The following is a 19,440-nucleotide window of genomic DNA, read 5'->3' on the forward strand; positions in this document are numbered from 1 at the left end:
ACAGAAGTTTTGTAAGTATCAGCGGTTCTTGGAGAAGTCCTGTGGGGATGCAAAGTTTGTGGAGTGGTGTGTTAGGGCACATAACTCCCTGGAGCTCACAGAGAGAAGCAAAAATTGGTCATGTAAAGTTGGAATCTGCTCTGGACACTTCTGCACAGCCAATCCTAACTAACACGATTTGCAAATTATTACATTTTTCACTATTTATGAACTCCAGCAGCAACAAAGAATGCAGAATAAATTGACAGAAACTGGATAATACTGTGAAAAAACTCAAGAATGTCACTATATTCCAAATGAGATACTCATGTACAGCTCCTGCCTATAAAGTAGTAGTATAATATGAAGTTTATAGAGTACTCATATAAAGATTACCATTCAACAAGAAGTGTATGAGCCAGATACAGCTATCATATCAGATAGGTATTACCATACACTGAAAGAGAACATATTAAGTGGGATGGTTATTTCCTTTTACTAGTTTTTTCAAAAATGTCAAGCTACAGTAACATATTCAAAACCACCTGCATACTCACCACAGTTAGCTTCATCTGATCCGTCAGCACAATCTGGGTCTTCATCACATACCCACAGTTTAGAAATGCAGTGTTTTGTTGTTTTACACTGGAAGTGGTCTGGAGAACAACTGTTTTCAGCTTTAAATAAAAGGATTCCAAATTAAGACTAGAAATTTCTGCTAATATTAAAAATCCTTGTTTTAAAGAAGAAAAATATTAAGGATTCAAAATTCAGAAATTGGATATCCATAGCATCACTTATGTAACATCTATAAGAAAACAGCATTCAGTTTTTCATTGTTTATAACTTTGTCTTCTTTTTATATATTATTTATATATAACAGTAAGGTCAAACAAATCTAATAGAGTGTCTATCGTGATATTCCTTTAACAACAAATAAACTTAACATTGATGCAATCAAACCACTTTAGTAAAAAGCAGTCAGACTCCTTTTTTTTTTTTTTTTCCTCTAACTTCCTAAAACACTAGTCATCAATTCTGAAAGTCAGTTTGAAGGACTAAGGCACCTCTCAATGCTTTGACTGAAAAGGTAATCAAAATTATGTACAATTTTGGTGAAATTCTGTGCTCTCTGTTAAAAGAGGCCATGGGTAAAAGGTTGACCATTATTTCCTTTTATCAATTTACCAGAACAATTTTTTGAATGAATCCTACAGCAAGATAAAGATGCAAAGATGCAGCTAACCTTCACCATATTCTTTCAGGACGCTTTAAGTTAAAGCTTAACTGCTTTAACTTTAGAACAGCCACTTGACAAGAAAAAACATCCTCAGTGCACTCACATGATTCTAGATTGACCCCCTCACAAGCATATATGCTGGGTCTTACTATTTATTAAACTCTTATAACAGAATATAGAGGCAAGATGAATAAAGGACATATATCTGGACTGGACTGTGAGCAAGCTATTTGTGATCAGATGCATATGGATTTCTTTAGAGATAAGCATATGTACAAGAACTTCCAAATTGTTCTAAACTGAATTGACCACAGGTGGAAAACAGTATGATCTGCTCTCTGATAATATTTTCCCACATGAATGTTTGTCCCACTTTTACCTAGGGAACTCCGTAAGGTTTTTTACAAACTTTCCTATCCCGGTTGAAAAGTAATTTGTTCCTTGATACTATCATTCTTGTTTCCTGGGTTTGGCAAGATGAAAAATTTTAGGTTTGTTAAAAGTTGGTCTATTATTTCTTTCAGTGTCACGTTTCCAAACATAAATATACTGTGCTGGAATTAAAAAGCATTTAGACTTGGCTATGCTGCTAACTATACTTATAAAAAATAATACTGATTCTCAGCTCGGACACCTTACCAGGGGATTTCAAAGTGCTTTACAAGGAAAACCAGCATAATTACCTCCATTTTACAAACAGGAAGCCTTAAGTATGAAATGTGACTTTTTCAAGGTCACTCAATATATAAAATGAAACAGTGGTAGAGCTGAAAAAAGGTCTGTATCTTATGAATCCTAGTCCAGTGAAATCAGAATGGAATAGATAATCTCATGTGTTATCTGTCTTGTGACAGGAGCCCAAGTCAATATGAACTTTGTGGTGGACCTACTTAAAACCTCCCCTTTTCATAATCTCCCCAGAGGGAACTAAAGTGTTTTCAGAAGCCACAAGCGAGGTTTTATTAAAATATAAACTAGCATACTTAACTTTCTTAAGAGAGAAGCTAATAAAATCTAGGTAAGACAGAGCAGAAATAAAAAATGTATGTAATTAACCTCCCCCACTCCCCACTGTGTCTTTGCAGGTGGCTTGATGGCTGAGTTTCAGACAATTCTAAAGCTTGCTTTATGTCACAGCAGACTGTCCTTTCCCCACCAATCCCTAGGAATTTTTCAACTCCATCATTGCTGATCCTGACCCTATCCCTCCCACAGTCCCTGAGCACTGCTGTGCTGCAGACTTCGCTGCTCTGATTTAACTTCTGTCAGCTACACCTCAAGGTTTTGGGAACCTTCTATATACCACGTGCAGTCCTTTATAATGAAAAAAGCAATCTCCCCTATCTTCCACAGGAGTTTACCTGATCCCACTCAATAAGTTTTTAAAGAAACATAACATGCAAACCAACATATAATACTGTCTGTCAGAGGCTACAGCTCTACTGAGCTGTTTGGAAGATGGCCATTAAACATGACCATCAACAAAGCCTTTGTATCCTTAGCAACCCTTCCCTTTGAGAAGGCCACGTTCTTTGCAGAAATACAGCATATGCAAACCTTGAGAAAGCTAACCCAGCAAATAGGTATAAGCACCTTAGATCAGCAGTAGAGCTGAATAATGAATTGAGTGAAAGACAGAGATGTATTTTAAGACAGCGCCATCATTTTAATTACAAAATGATCAAAGACACAAGCTATTCAATATATTTCCATTCTAAATCCGAAAATATTTTCTCTACTTATATCTAAGAAATGTGAAGTGAAAATGAATTTATGAAAAGTAAGATGTATTAAAAGCTGAGTAAATGGAAATTGAGTTACATAGACAAATTAATGAAGAAGTCCCCAGAGGAAAGGGAAAAGAAAAGGTAGAAAACTCCATCAAAGAAAAAGGATGTAGAAGGAGCTATGGATCTACATCTTTTCCAATAAAGATGCAGAAAAATATCTTTTTCCATTGAAATGCATTGCTGCAAGGCATGGCAGATGAAAGCCTCAAGAAGATGAGTCATTTGTGAGGTGGTTAAGAGTAAAATGGATGTTTCAGCCTAAGTCAGAAACCCAATTAAATGCTTGAAATTAATTGTTTACACACCCCTCGTCTTTGCAATGACTTTAAAAAATGAAGTGAATAAATGACATTTTAGTTTCCTTCTGTTGTATATGAAGCACTGGACATCAATCAATCCTGTGAATTAACTGTTTTGCATGTTCCTCAAATTATTTTACAGAGAGGACATTTACAGTATTTTACATATTTTACTTCAGTTCCTTCTTTAAAACCAGCTACAGTTGTCGGAGCAAAATTCTCTAAACATAACTTACGACAGTCTCTTTCATCTTCTTCATCACCACAGTCATCCTGTCCATTGCATCTCAGATTTATTGGAATACACTTCTGATTCTGTGTGCACTTGAACTGACCTGACAGACACACATGTGTGTCTGTAAGTTAAAAGAATAAAAACATCAAGTTAAAGAGATTAAAAGTTAAAGATTTAAAGATTTTAAAATTAAAAGGCAAAAGAATAAAAATATACTTTCTTGACAGAGTTCAAAGCATGGCATTTAAATCAGTTTAGCATGTTTCTGAAGTCTACAATGTATATGATCACCTACCACAGTTCAGTTCATCAGAATTGTCCCCACAATCGTTCTCTCCATCACAGATAAAGGCTGGAAGAGCACAAAGTCCAGTTCCGCATTGAAAACGTCCTGGCTGACATCTGAATTCAGCTGAGAAAAAAGAAAACTGCTTATGAATACTATCAGAGGAATGGTTAAAGTATCAATAGTTTTGTTCTTCCTCTATGGACTACTCAAAAGAGCTTATAAACCTTTGTATTTGCCTACACAATCTCAATCTGAGTAGATATTGGTAACTAAAATGTACATGTACTATTGCAAAATTAATTTCAAAGTCTGAGATTTTAAATTTGCATAACTGTAGTTATACCTTACTAATGATACAGAGTGCAACCCTCTACAGGTTGATGCTTACTATTAGCTCAACAGAGACTTGCAATTTAGGATCTAAACACTTGAGTTCAAGTCTGCATTTAAGAAACTCACTATCCCACTCTATTTCCCATGAAAGGTTTAACATTGTTCCTTCTCACAGCCACTGCCGTTTGAGTGAATGAGCAATTATGCACCTCTATAGTAATATTTTATATAAACATAGCGTAGCTTAACATGTAATCTTATGTAGAATGATTACATATGCTAAAGCTTGCTTCAAAGGCCTCTGCAGCAGAAAAAGAGAACTAATTATAAAATTGTAAAAAAATGGATGAGAGTTTTCAGTATAAAAAAAATTAACTGTTACTTAACTGGAAGATCGTAGAACACATAGTAGAGTACATTTTGCGTATATAAGCTTAAGGGAAGAAGGCAAGAATCTTTTGATTTATGCAGATTAATATAATAGTATTAAAGTAGTCAATGACTGGGACTGAAAAATAGCACCATCAACAGATATTACTCTTTATGCATCCAGTACCCTAGGAAGGCACTATTCTAACAAGTAAACTTGCAGTCAGCTACCATCACAACAACCATCCTTTGGGATGCTGAAAACATCATCGTAATTGACTTCCAGATGTCTAGAATACAAGGCGGGGAATACTGCAGTAACCTGCTATTTGGACTATGGGAGGCTATCGAGAAATATGCTGTATCTGCACCACGTTCAGGATAGTGTCTCAGAGTTACACAGGATGCATCAAAAACGTTCATTGTATAAAACTGTTCATACTGGAGGGGTGAGATTTAGCTCTCCAAACTTTCATTTGACAATATTTATAAAACTATAAAATGAAAATATTTATATAAAACATATTGTGAAAAATACACAGAATCTCAGTAGGAATCATATGGAGAACGTTGGTTGCTGTTGTTCAGAAAATTGCACTAAATAATGATGTGTAGCTAAACTTGTATAACTGCAATGAAAAATAAGCAAATGAGATTAGAAATCCACATTTCTATTATATATAACAATAAACCAAATAAACCTGGCAGAATTTTGTATTTATATATAAAAATCAGCAACCTCAGAACATAGCTTTAAAATAAAAAATCTTTAGCAAAAACATAAGTGGGATCAAGTAACAGTTTAAAACATGAAAAATACATTCTTATGATTTTCCAAAGACCTTAAAAGACCCTTAGTAGACATGAGTTAACGAACATCTTTTACAGGCTGACAAACAAGAGCCTGCACCCTTTGTAGAATTGACAGAGACCAAGGAAAAGAAAACAGTGCTGCAAACAAAAGTGTTCAAATAATTCCTCTTCCCAACACCTATAAAGCATTATATTTGATTTGCACCCTACTGACAAAACTGGGTTCCAAATTCAGAATGCACTTACGGCATTCCTCAGGCTCGTCAGAGCCATCTCCACAGTCATCAACAGTGTCACATTTCCACCAAAACGGAATACATTTGTCAGTTTTGCAACGGAACTGTAAAAGGAAGGAAAGAAGAAAGAAAAGCTTTGATATGAATATTTATTTATTTATTTTTGAACACAAATAGTACAGTTTATGAAAAAATAGATTCACTGCTTATGTTATTGTTCCATTAGTCAACTCTGGCTGTTAATTTTATAAAACTTATTTTTTAAATACTCTTTTTTTGGAGATGTTTTGCGCTGAGACTTCCACTGATACAAATCATTGTCGTTTCAATGACATTGCTGACTTATAGTGCACCTGATATAAACCACTCACTGCATTTTGCTGCATTCTATGATTTGATTCTTTAAAATCTTATTCAAAACAACCACTTCAATTCTTAAACAGTCTCTGTAGGCTGTTGAAGCAGATTTGTTATCATTTTTCCAGATAAACCAAAACACCCACAGTTACAGAAAAGGGCCTTAACGTGCGGTGTTTGAATTGTATACAGTATTCCTTATATCGTTTGAATTAAATGAGAAAACCAGAAGCTAGGCCTTCCAATCTTTCAAAAGGCTAAAATATTTGTACAAAAAAGAAAAATCCTTTGTAAGACCTTGGCAGTGCCTTTACTCTGAGCTCAGGCAACACTGTACCTTTGCTCTGACTGAAAGAGGAATGCAAACAAAACAAAGAGTAGAAATTACTTGAAGCAATCTTCTAGGGCTAAACCTAAAATCAGAGTTCTTTATGTGGCTAATGCTAGACAGAAAAATATGGATAGATTATGAGCAACTTTTAAGAAATATTGTGTTTCTTACCTGGTGTCTCTTTGAGAACAGAAAGGAAGAAAACTGACAGGTTTTGAAGTGCAAGACATTTTATTTTCTGTGACTAGGCAAAATTTTTTCATTTCTTCACATTTTTAAAATCATTGATTATTCAATAAAACTGTATTTAAAAGGTATATTAAATTTGGTGCATTAGCTCAGTTTTATCTTTTCTGCCAAGAAAATTTAGGGTTTCATGGCCATTTATGTAGTAGGACCTATAGCTGGAGCTACATCATTCTTGTGCCACGTTGAGGGACATGCTGTGTAACAGGTTGGGTTGGAAAGGCAGCTATTCCAAACTGTTGAACTGTTCCACAAAGGTATGCATCTCAGAGTAGCTCAACAGAAGGCCTCCATATGTAGGAGACAAACAGAAACTAAGACAATTCTCATTCTTAGTATTTTCTACTTGCTAGCATAGCCCTCCTGCTGTTTAATTGTTTTAAGGTACCAGCCTCGTTCTGCTCACCCCAAGGGACTTCAGGTTGTTAAAATGACATTATGAATTTAATTCCAGGAAATGGGTACTAACTGTTAGATACTATTATGCTCTGCATGAAAACGCTTGCATTCCCTTCTAAGCTGGGGAGCCAGACACTTTGCAAAATCAGGGGTCAGAGTCATATGGGTGTGCCTGGAATGGCCTGAGTTTTGGTGTTCTAGAGTCTGATACGTTTTGTACTAGACAATTTCTCGTGTCAAGATTAGCCATCAAAAGACAGCTGAAAGTCTGCAGATGTGCAAGACCAGCGTATCAGCCATTCAACTCCTCTTCATCAGAAATAGCTAACAGTGGATGTGCTGTCAAGAGCGATTACATCGTAGGAACAGCTAAGATTTTACAGCATCATCGGAAAATCTGAAGTAGCAAAGTATATTTTTGTCACTAATCTCCGCATCTGATACCATCAGATTGACAAATTATCAAACAGTAAACAGATTTCAAAATTGGAAGAAAATGACTAATCATCAATGTCAACTTGTAACTGCCTGTCTGAAGCAGCTTCTTCTATTTAACCCTGCTCTCCCTCTTGTGGAATCTACAAGTGATAAAATATTGCTCCTGGAGGATCCAAGATGTGATGCTATCCTTCAATTCAGACTACCAGTGAATTATTTAGAAAGGAATAGAGCCATTCAGTTAACTGTTAGCATATAAATTCACTGTGGAATAAGCTCCTGGTGCCATTTAAAGAAAATTTCTAAAAAGAAAAAAAGTGCTGTTTTTTAAACCAAACAAATTTGAGAAGCTAGATACAGGGGAAAAATAGGTAAGAAAATCCGCATTTTACAAGTGTCTTACACTTTCTCTTTGTTCATCACTTAATGGGAAGTAACAAGCAGACAATCTAAACAGACAAGATACAATGAACATCATAACATCACACCAAACACTACCTTAATGGAACAGAGGAAGACAGCAGGAAGGTTTCTTAAATAACAATATTACTTGAATGAAACTGTACATCATTTATTTAGATGACCACTGTTCCCTAAAAATTAAGAGTAAAACCCTTTCCTTAATGAGTACAGACAAAATGCACCATGATTAAAATGTTCTAAGAGGCCATTAGCACACATATAATAAAAGTGGACTACTAGAAAAGCTGGGCTACTAGAAAGATTTTAAAGGCCATATGTACTATTACAATCAACCAATTAATTGTCTGGGTAGAACAGTCCAAAGACTGTTATCAAAGTGGTTCTCTTATAAGAAATCAGTATGTTCTACTTAATCTACCTTATATTTTAAGAAAAAAAAGCACCGAATATTTATTTCAAGTACCAGGGAGTCTACCTCCCATAAAGAATTTAATGTTTTAATTGATGCAATTGTTAATTAACTGCATATTCTACCATTTCAATTTCAACTGGATTGTCCTTAATGTAGCCCTATCGTTTACCCACCCAGCTAACCAGACTGAGCTTGTTTTCTTGTATTAATGTAAAGTCCATTCATGCATGAATAGTCCCAAATCATTGATCATTGTTACATACACTTTGTATCATTGTTATATACACTTTGTATTTTTATGTTTCATATATTATACAAATGTTTTTTTCAAAGCAATTTTTATGGCTTTAGTAGCTGTATTTGTTCTAGTGACTGGCAGAAACATCCACATTTGAAAGGGAACAAGTTCTGCATTCTCTGGAAAAAAGGCATTTGCAAGCCTATTTTCAACTAATAGCCTTGAAGATGAAACACTTTAAATGCACCCATGAGTTACCTAGTCTTCAGCTCCTTTGACTGATGCTTCCACATTTCATGGGCACCAGCATTCATTATTTAAAAGTAGGTGGAAACACAGTAAAATACAATCCCCAGTCCCCCTTCCCCCATACATATGCACTTACCTGACTGGCAGTGCAGTTCGATAAGCACGTCTTGTTATCCGCAGCAAGGTAAAAGTTAGTGGGACAAGCACAAGTATACATCTTGTCAGGGGCTAGAAGGCATAAATGACTGCAACCACCATTGTTTAGTGTACACAGATGTTTAGACACTGTGGACAGAATAGGAAAAGAATATCAGAGTCTATTATTTCAGTACACTTCAGGGTATCTGCTTTACGGAGCAAGAAAAATGGTATTACACATACCATTTTTACAATGTAATGTCTCAAATCAAAAACCCGTAAGAGGTAACTGTTTCCTCTTGCCTTTAAGCTATTCTCTGTTGTACGCAAAAATTAATTATTACTATGGATGTAGATTCAATACTGAAAGAATGAGAGGAAGAAAAAAGCACTACGGTGGTTTTTTTTATAATGAGACAAAAAATTAGCTTATCTAGGTCAAGTGCCAAATTGTATTCACTTACAATTCAAATACAGGGACATCAGGAGATCAGACACAACTGTAACACCTACATTCTCTGACTTTCCCTCAGTCCAACAAGTTTCTAAGTAACTGTTCTTCTGTATTATTAACACTCTCTTACTTTTCAAATAATAAGGTTAAATGTTTCCATAACACACTGTTCCCACCTTGATAACTGGTAACTTGTACTGTAATGCAACTTAACAGTTCTGTACTTCCAGTCAGTATCTGGGTTAATTTTTAAGCACCCAAATTGGCATCTCACCACTGAACAAGATATATCACATTTATTTAATACCTGATATACTTACAACATTAATCACAGACTTATGTTTAAAAAGGCTAATTTGAAAACTTCCACAATTTGAAACAAAGCAGAAATAAAAATAAATCACTGCAGATAAACGAGCTTCCCTTAACTCAGCAGCTGGCTACTAAGTGAAATACATCAATGGGTATGGAAAGCATAGACAGAATAATTACCATCAGGTTGCCTATACGAATGATACACCTGGATGTCTGTTATGGTATGCCATGAGTTAATCAGTGATAGTCTGTCTGATCCAGAGGTTTTGTGGGCACGGCTGAGTGATTTGGTTTTCCCATCTGTCCAGTAGATGTAGTCTTCAAACAATGTTAGTGCAATCACTCCTGGAATATCTTGATTAGGAACTGTAAGAAGAGATGCTAAGATTAATGTTCACTCTTGGAAGACTGCCACTTAAAATATTCCATACTGCATGGGTTGACAGATACAACTGCTGTATAATGTCTTGAGAATAATTGTCATGACAATACGTCAAGCCTAGAGGGTTCTTTATTACCAGTTACGATAAAGATGGATGGGGTACGAGCTCTGCTTGCTTAAGAATTAGTTGGCCCAATTAGTGTTAAGGAAATGAAAGAACTTCAGTTAACAAAAATCACCTCCAGATTCTAAACCAATGACATATTAAGCTTTAAAGTAGCACACAACATAAATATAACGTAAGCTATTATTTTCAGAAGGCCAATATTCATTTGCTGGTTTAGGGGAATAAAAGTTATCAGAAACCATCCAGAACAGAAAGTATACATCTCCAGATACAGTATGCTTAATGCCCTTTAAGGCAATCAATAGTATTTTATTTCAGCAAAATACACTGACAAGAGAGATGGGAAAAAAAAAAAAGTTTTGCATTAAAGTAAACATAGCAGTAAAAGGACTCATTGCTTATTCCTAGCATAACCAATCATACAATTTAAAAAAAAAAAAAAAAAAAGAAAGTGATGATAATACCCTGTTGTTACAATACCACAAAATTATGAGCCAACATCATTTTTAAAAGGATGGAAGGACAAAAGGGCAAAAAAGCTTTGGTGCATTCTTTATCTTACTGTATACTCTTTAATCTTGAACTATTTGTTCTTGGTAAACATAAACTGAACTCCACTTTTTTTTTTTTTTTAACATATATAGCTGTAATCATAAATGTCACAGGAGAATATCTGACCACAATGGTCAATTTGTAAATTATTATCTTTTGTCGCTGGATCACTCAAAGTACTGATAGAGCTGAAAAGGCAGATCAGAGCAGCTGAGTCCGCTGTTTTTAACCAGCATATGCTTAACACCTTTACCTTGTTTTCTTAGATGAAAACAGCTTAATCTTTTTACCTGGAATGTGCTTAAATAGAGTTGGCAAATCTCAAATTCCAGTTGGAACATTTCATGGTTCACTGACAACTGATGGCTGATACTGAGTATGTGGAACGACAACTTAGCAAATTCAATTTCGTATACAATAGCTTTGCTGATAGTGAACTCCAGTGTAGGATATGTTGCCTTCTGGTCAAGGAAACCTTGCTTCTTAGACCCGAAATCATTTTCCCTTCTTGTATGTTTACCTATACCATAGCCATCATACTGAAATAACGGTAAGATATTCTTTTAAAGAGCTTCATAACTTTTCTTAGAAATTAGTCAAAGTGCAAAGAAATCTTAATTTTGGCACTTATTACATAGGCAACTTTGGCATGGTGCCTTACACGGTATAGTACCCCCAAGAAAAGCTCTTATAATTTCCCTTATTTGTAGAATCACATTGTGAAAAGAGGGTCCACAAACTAGAAGTGAATCACTCCCCACGGCGACTGCTGTTATCCTGTTCCTCTGAGCGAGGAAGAGAAAAACTCTTGAAGTACCATTACTTCTAGTTTTGCCATAAAGTAACAAACCAAGTACAACAAAACAAGAATACAGAAACTATAAGTACAGGTATTTCCATTATATTGATTCTTTTCCCTCTTTCCTCCTTTTCCTTATTTTCTCACCACTGGATTTATCAGAATAGATTGCAAGAAAAACCTCCTAGACCGCAAGATTTGGGAAAACACCCAAAGGCTAGAGCAGGGTTTGTCTGTCCCCTGGAAGACCTATATGTATTATCACCTAATTAGATCAACTACTTGCCTGTTAATTTTATCCCCATTCTGCTCTGGAGGAAACTAAATTATTCCCTTGGTGGGGGAAATAAACTGTAAACTAGACAACAGTACCCAGCTTCACCCTAGATGTAGTATGGAGTTGGGGGGGAATCTCTAGTACTGCAAACAGTGAAACCAACCCTGCACCTAGTCACAGCTGAGCCTAAGCAGTCAAATCCCAGTCATTACCCGGGTTTTTTACGTTCTTTTGCTTAACATGGGTGATTTTCCTTGAACCTTCTTGAGAGATTTCTTAAGCTCTGCATACATCTTTGATAATGATGAATTCAACTTGATACTGTTCCAGAAAAGGCATGTGTCTCTAATTTTAATTTTTAAAAGGGAATGATCTTTAAAATGCTTTAGCACAATTATTAATTAGGAATACTAATTATCATCTCATATGCTTACTACCAGGTTACTGTAATTAATTAAGGAAGCATAGAATTTACATGTTCATGTCATTTAGAAAAAGGAAATTACAATTCTGAATTATTTCAGAATTATTAGTTCATCAAAATCTGTGTACACGCATGCTCTGTAAAGGAAACACCTTTTGGTTTGAATCACTATCCAATATTTCAGCAGATCTGTGAAAAACTGGGCGCTCTCAGACTTCCTCTGTTGCCACTCTCCCCAGTTAGTTACTTGATTGAACGTACGTCGTTCAGTTGCTTTACTGTGCTATTATATTTACCATGGGATTTTGAATACGTTTGGGCACAATCTATTGTGGTATCTTTATATACAGAGACTTAGGTATATTAAACTCAGCACTTTTTATTTCAGGTAGATTATAAACATTTGCTGTTGAAAGTTTTCTTTTAACTTCTAAGTCATGATTGTGCCACAGTACAAAAATTAAAAGACAAGCAGGAAATTCCCCACTGATCTTAAAGGGCAGTTTCTAATGAGAAATACAAACTGGGCTGACAGAAGAAGCACGAAGAACAGCAGAAAGAGGAACTGCTAGTCTGAGTGAAACCCTGAAGCTATCCATAAAGCTATTTATTTCATTTTTGCTTGAGTTCTGGAAAAATATTTGTTCGTATAAATTATGACCCTTGTTGCTACTTTTGACATCAAATTCAAGATGTCAAAGGTACCACTCCAGTCTTTCTAAATAAAACAAATGTGCTTTTTTCTTTGTCTATCTTATTCTGATCACAGTTAAGATTAAAAACAGAATAAATGGGCATGTAAAAGACTTAATGCACATGAAGAGGACTTACATAGGATTTCATAGTCTTTATTATTCCCCACCAATGAAAAATACGTCTAGCAGTCATCCCCTTTTTGGCCATCCAGGAATTACAAGTAAACACCATATCCTGAGTATAGATGTATGAGTAAATGCTTACTTTTGTTTCTGTGTATGTTTGTGGGTTGCCATACAATTTATCCTAACTTCAATGGATTATGCATACATCAGAATGCAGATGAAACTTTATATTCATGAATGAAAGAAGATCCAGGAGAGTAACACATACTGTCTGAACTGTCTCATTAATAGGGAACCTAAGTTAAATATGTGGCATAAAATGTTAAATATTACAGTTAGACCACTGCATTTCACAAAACTGTTCATTGACTCAAGTATATTTTTCTTTTATTTTTTTTTAAAGCCAATTCCATAAGCACCAGGTTTAAAAGCTTAGATCTTCCAATTACCTTAAAACCAAACCCACAATATCAAGCACAATGTAACAAATATTATACTCTCTTTTTTATGTTCTTTAAAACAAGTATGACCTGTTTCTAAAAACTGGATTTTCCATTACTACCACATATTGCTCAAAAGTTGAAACTCTCAGTGGTTTAAACACTCACAGATTAGGGTTGTAGTTTGTCCTGCCACTATTTCTTATTTCTGAGTAACTTTATAAGTTTAATGGGCTTCCGCATTAAAGCCAACTTTTCATTAACTAATGTTCAACACAAACTTGATCAACATGGTTTCAGAAGCTTGCACTATTTATAGCTGTAAAAGCTATATGTATTCTGTTGTGACTATGAGACTTAGAGAAAGTTATTAAAAAAAAATTAATTAATGAAGCAATGAATGGACTGTGTTAAATAAAATAGTACAAATTAATAAATGTAAGTAAAAACCTACGTAAAGTAAAACACACAGAAAACAAGCATAGTATCACCGGATACAAATATTTCTTATAAAAATTCTAAGATCACCATAAAAATATAAAAATTCTTATGAAATAAGAATTAATAATAATTACATAATATAAAAAGTCTTATAAAAATTCTTCTAAGCTGACCACAGAACTCAATGTATTTTCTTGCAATTGATACATCCGTAAAGACTGAGAGAAGTTTCTGAAAACAGGCATTCAATGGCAGCTAATTCTGATTTACTTTATTGTTTAAGGAACAGTTCTATCATAGCTGAATATTATTTTTCTTTAACTTTTAGTATATTATAAAAAATGGAGCATCAGAACTGTTGACATGTAATAGGTTATAAAATCTACAGTTCACATCAACTACGAATGACTGAAAAAAATTGAACAAAAAGCTGTGAGAGAATTTTTACTTCTTATTTTCTGATGGAACAGTAAAATAGTCTCTCATGCTCTTTATTCTTTGCCTTTGAGGATATCAGTGTTACAAGCTTTCCAAAATTTCAGGTGGTGACAGCTATTGATTTAGCATAAATGTATGTAGTAGAAGAAACATCCACTTTCTTTCTTCAGTCCTTCCTTTAACTTCAAGAGAACCTTGGCTGCATTACTGATCTACCTCTTCATAAATGACTTACATTAGTTATACTTTGCAATACTACTTACTAACCTCACAGCATACATTACGGTGTGAATCATGGTTTTAAACAGGAAAGCAAGACTAATTGCTCTCCTTTCTTTGGCAAGTACGGTGGAAATGGACCCCTTTCTGAAAATTCAAAGTAAAGCCAGGCTAGTCATAACTGATAAGTACCTCTGCTTCCCCTGCACCACCTATTTGAAATCATTTAATCAAGATGTCTACTTGACAATCCATTAGTAAGAAAGTAATGTATTCTGTTAAACACAAAAGTTACATTACACCAACATAAGGGTCAGATCTAGGCAAGCAAATTCATGGAGAATTTAAATAGTCATATTTTAACACAGAGCCATGAGAATTGCACTCACTTAGTATTAATTACTTTCTAGAATGACCTATGTATTCAATAGATTTTTTTTTTCTTTTAACGTTTCTCATAATAATGTCACCCTATGGCCTCTATGAAAGCTTCAAAATTGGGTTAAGTAAGCTGAAGCCCAATCCATATCTCAAAACACTCAGCAAAAATAACTAATAAAACAGCCCACCTGCAGACCAATAATCCAATGGATACACCTCTAGCAGTCTCTAAGTATTTACTAGACCAGTACTTACTACGCATGCTTTTTTCCCCTCATTGTTAGAACATCAAATCCTTAAATAATCCCTTGTAACCCATAGATATTACTTTTCTCTTGGATGAAAAAATCTCAGCAAGTATAAGTGAAGTGCAGTTCAATCAGAAAAGGGATAACTGCCCAACTGCCACAGGACTCAGGCTCCATCACCACGGACAGGCGCACTGGACAGCTGCCGTGGCGTACGGGAAGGGGCAAGAAGTGCCTTTAGCCCCTTTCATAAACCCTTGCCTGAACAGCACTACTCAGCTGACTGCTTCCACTGAGTCCCAAATAGTTATTTCAGTGACTCAAGTTTCTTAGAGCTTACGATATGGTATATCTCAAAATATATATGCCAGTTTTCATATACTGCAACATACACTCTGTATCATATATGAGTAAAAAATGCTTTACTTTGTGCCAGCAACAGAATCTTATTAATTCGAAGTGATACTTTGATTTTCGAGACTCTGCTCTTCTTACTTGTGTAATAAAATGCATTATGGGGGTATAGTCAACAACTTACAATTATGAAGGACAAAAAACATGGAATGCAAAATCACCACCTTAAGTAATTTCTGACGAAAAACTGCAACTGAAATTTGCTTTTGTGATTCCTTTTCCTACCACAGCTGCAATGGGCTAGAGATGGGCAAGTCCCTCTTTTTCTAACGGGCCTTCTACTGCCACCTCTAGTTCTCCACTGATTTCATTTTATACATAAATCATGAATTCTCTTACACTGAATGCTAATCCCAAACAGTGCTTGACCAAACAACAAGGAGATGAGAAATGTGATAAGGAAGAGAAGGTAGAAAAGAGAAGGAATGCACAGGCCTATCAGAAAGCTGCAGAAAATAGGAGAAAGAAATACAGGTGGGTAGTAAAAGGGAAAAAAGGGGAGGCTTGCAACAGATCAGCAGTGGAAAATAAAAATTATTAGATACTTGAACACAAATAAAAATGACTAAAGATAACATACTAAAGGCAGATAAAGTGTCGCATGAACTTAAGGGAAGAAGAGCCATATGTCTCCGTAAGAGGGAACATGATTATGCAGACATATGAGAAGCATGCACAGACTTAAAATGTACATCTCTCTCTCTCTCTCAATTTTGTACTAATTTTGATCCAAGAATATAAATTCATATGCTGTAAGTCATATCTGTGATAAAAATGTCTACTTTTCACTTGTGTGAACTCTGTTTGCCTTATATTTTCTGAGTACCTCTACTTAAGCATAAAAAAACATTCATTTGATTTCAGGGATGAAAAACATGCCATCTAGGATTTAACTACAAAATATGCTTACTGAAGAAGCTGTATGGAAGAAGGGAAACCCAGTCTCACTCAGCTCTTACTGAAACACAAATATTTCCAAAAGTAAAAGCAAATTAACTGAATTGAACAATGAGGAAAAAAAAAAAGTCTCATTGTCAGCTGATAAAATCCACGTGCCAAGAAAAAGCGTCCTTAAAAAGGAGAAATGCTGACTTCTTCTAACAAATAAACACTACAAAAATATCTGTACTCTATCATGTCCACCAAGGTTAGATTTTCTTTGGCATTCGGCTCCTCTTCAAGCTGAAGCTGGCTGATCACTTCCGAGCTAGAAAGAGATCTGTGCCTTCCCTTTCCAAAAAGAAGGGACTGCAACCTTGCCATGCCCTTGTGCAAAGTCTACAAGAAGAGAAGGGGTGACAGGTTCCTCTCACGCTGCTCCCAAAAATGCATTCACCCAGCTAGAGTTCCAGTGCTGGTCAGTAACTGCTAAAGGTAATTAACTGTTGTTACGCAACATTTTAAATAACCTTCTTCCCCCACTGTAGCATTAGAACAGCTTCTGTTTAAGAATTTTGGCACCCCAAGACAGAATATTTACATTGGTAATCAAACCTTAAAAAACTGGCTACATTATTTTGCATTCCACTCTCTGAAACTCTTCATTTTCTGAGCTGCAATAAAATAAAATTAGAATAAAAAGCCTACTGGCATCTTGACCCAAATGGAACCAGTGACAAACTCTTAGGAAGAATTAAGGATCCTCCAAAGACAAACGGCATCAAGGAAGAACAACGCTTAATAAAAAAATAGCCATTATACCTACAAAAACAAATAAGCTTGGAAATTGCTGATCTTCTCTTGTGCTGCAATTACTGGCCCATACTGTCCTCTTTCTATTTGAACTGCCTTGTAATCATTTTTGTCTCATTTTATATTCAACTTGTAATCTCTCTGAGATGCAGTCAATACTTCTTTATTTCTGTATAGTACTTACTCCTGGTACTTGCTCCTTTTGATAAAGAACTTGAAGTGCTTAGACAATGAAGTTAATAATGAATAACGACAATAAGATTATGTCTATTAAGCTTGTGAAAAGTATGTAATTTTGACAGATGTAATTAAATTTAAGTATGTTACATTAAAACACTAATTTTTTTTAAAGATGAGACATTTTATAATCACTGTTACTTTTATTACATTGACACTTTGTTTAAAGAACCAAACCTGTCAAACTCAATGAACAGAAAACAACATTATTCATAGAATATATACATTAATTCCAGTAATTGAAGTCATGTTTCACAGAAAAAAAAAAAACCTATGTATGAACACACTTTTAGGATGATATTACTGATATTTTTAATAACAACAAGTGTATGCGTACATATTTCTTTCTACAAGTGTAATATATACATCACACATCCATACTGGCTAAGTATGGAAGATACAAGTCCTAGCATTAAGTGGTAGGGTATTTTGCCAGTCAAAAAACGTAACTGAAAGTGAAAACGGAGAATACTTCAGTATAATAAACTCACACAAAAATTGTTATACATCCGAAAACTACTATGACAAAAGAAGCAGGAAATTTAGACTTAAATCTAAACATCTAAGGCACAAATGTATCTGTGGTATTAAAGCTGACTATTACATATGACTTACAATGATACCATGAGAAGAGATGAATAATTTTTCAAAAGCCTGCCTATAAAATCAGTTGATGAAATCTAGGACTGAAATATTTTATTGTCCCACTTTAAAATGTTTTATTGCCTTTTTAATTTCACTGTGAGCAGTTGTTTATATGCCAGTTACCCCGTAGCAGTACAGAGTAGCACGCTGTCACAGCAGTGATTGTTCTCAAATATATACAAGTTACTATTCAAGTAGAACGGCTCACAGTGTGCTAATGAGTTTCCAAGATTCTTTAATTATTTTTCAGATTTACAGAGACCATTTACATGCCTACTAGCCCCTACACCTTAGTTTTGTGTCTTGCTGCTGGTTTCCATATTCATCCCCACTCTGCCCCCCAAGCTATTCCTTCCTTCAGCTTTGCCTCTCCATGCTCCTGCCGGGATTGTCTCCTGCCATCACCCAACTATGAGCACATGAACTGCTAAGCCCCTCTGGCTTATTTCATTTCTCTTCTACCTCAACTGCAGGAGCTGTTCCAACGCTCTGCAACTTTCTTCATCAAAAGCCTTCTGCTTTTGATTGCGTTGATATGAACTGGGGGAGACCGTGTGACAGAAGAAAAACTGTATTTTATGTTCTCTGTTCTCACAGGAACAACTACATGGCAAGTAATGCCCATCCTTTAAAATTTGTGATGGCGCATGTCCAGCTCATATGGAAAGACACAGTGAATGTCTGCTAAGTTTTTAATGAGTACGTAGAAAAATTAATTTCAGAAGTTTATAATCTAATCAAATATGGGCATATTATCACAAGAACAGTGGAAGATAGAGAAACCAACCTGTTGGCAATCTTCATAAACTGGGCTCCATAAACTGGAGACTGTGGAACCTTAGAGTAATGTGACTGTGTGAATTGCCTTTAATATAGGTGAATCTGTGTATTTTTCCTGAATATTACCCTTTAAAAGAGATAGAATACAATAAAATCAAATAATAAGATTTAGGAAGACATATGAATTGGAGAATTTTATCTGAACAACTATGAAAAGTGAATCTAGAATGCAATAGTGGGGGTGAAGCAATTATCAGTTTGTGCTATCAGATGTGGCTATAACGAGCAATTCTATAGACTCCTCAAAAGTCGGGGAAAAAATTGTTGCAATATCAGAACTACTGTTTATTTCTCATCTGCTGTGAGAAACCCTCTTTTCAGACTTCTCTAATTTTTGAACTATGAAAACTGCAGTATAAATCTGGAAGGAATTAGTAATCTCTTAGATTATGTAATCTCTTAGATTACTTTTACATTAGGAGAATTTCATAAATAACTGGATTTACTCTTTTATAAAACTCTGGTGGCAGAGTTCAGAAT

General features: G+C 35.1%; 1 protein-coding gene across 8 annotated transcripts in view; it reads right to left on the reverse strand.

Moving 5' to 3' along the window:
- The window catches only part of LRP1B (LDL receptor related protein 1B), a 759,343-nt gene that overhangs the window by 88,641 nt on the left and 651,262 nt on the right, over positions 1 to 19,440 (reverse strand). For all 8 annotated transcript variants that reach the window (XM_030018329.2, XM_030018325.2, XM_030018333.2 and 5 more), the window contains 6 exons: positions 9,761 to 9,949; positions 8,813 to 8,961; positions 5,594 to 5,687; positions 3,839 to 3,955; positions 3,545 to 3,664; positions 537 to 656 (listed from right to left, as the gene is read on the reverse strand). In XM_030018329.2, coding sequence (XP_029874189.1) covers positions 537 to 656; positions 3,545 to 3,664; positions 3,839 to 3,955; positions 5,594 to 5,687; positions 8,813 to 8,961; positions 9,761 to 9,949 — 789 coding nt within the window. The remainder of the gene's footprint in view (positions 1 to 536; positions 657 to 3,544; positions 3,665 to 3,838; positions 3,956 to 5,593; positions 5,688 to 8,812; positions 8,962 to 9,760; positions 9,950 to 19,440) is intronic.

Source organism: Aquila chrysaetos, chromosome 6 (assembly GCF_900496995.4).
Source record: "Aquila chrysaetos chrysaetos chromosome 6, bAquChr1.4, whole genome shotgun sequence".
Lineage (NCBI taxonomy): Eukaryota > Metazoa > Chordata > Aves > Accipitriformes > Accipitridae > Aquila > Aquila chrysaetos.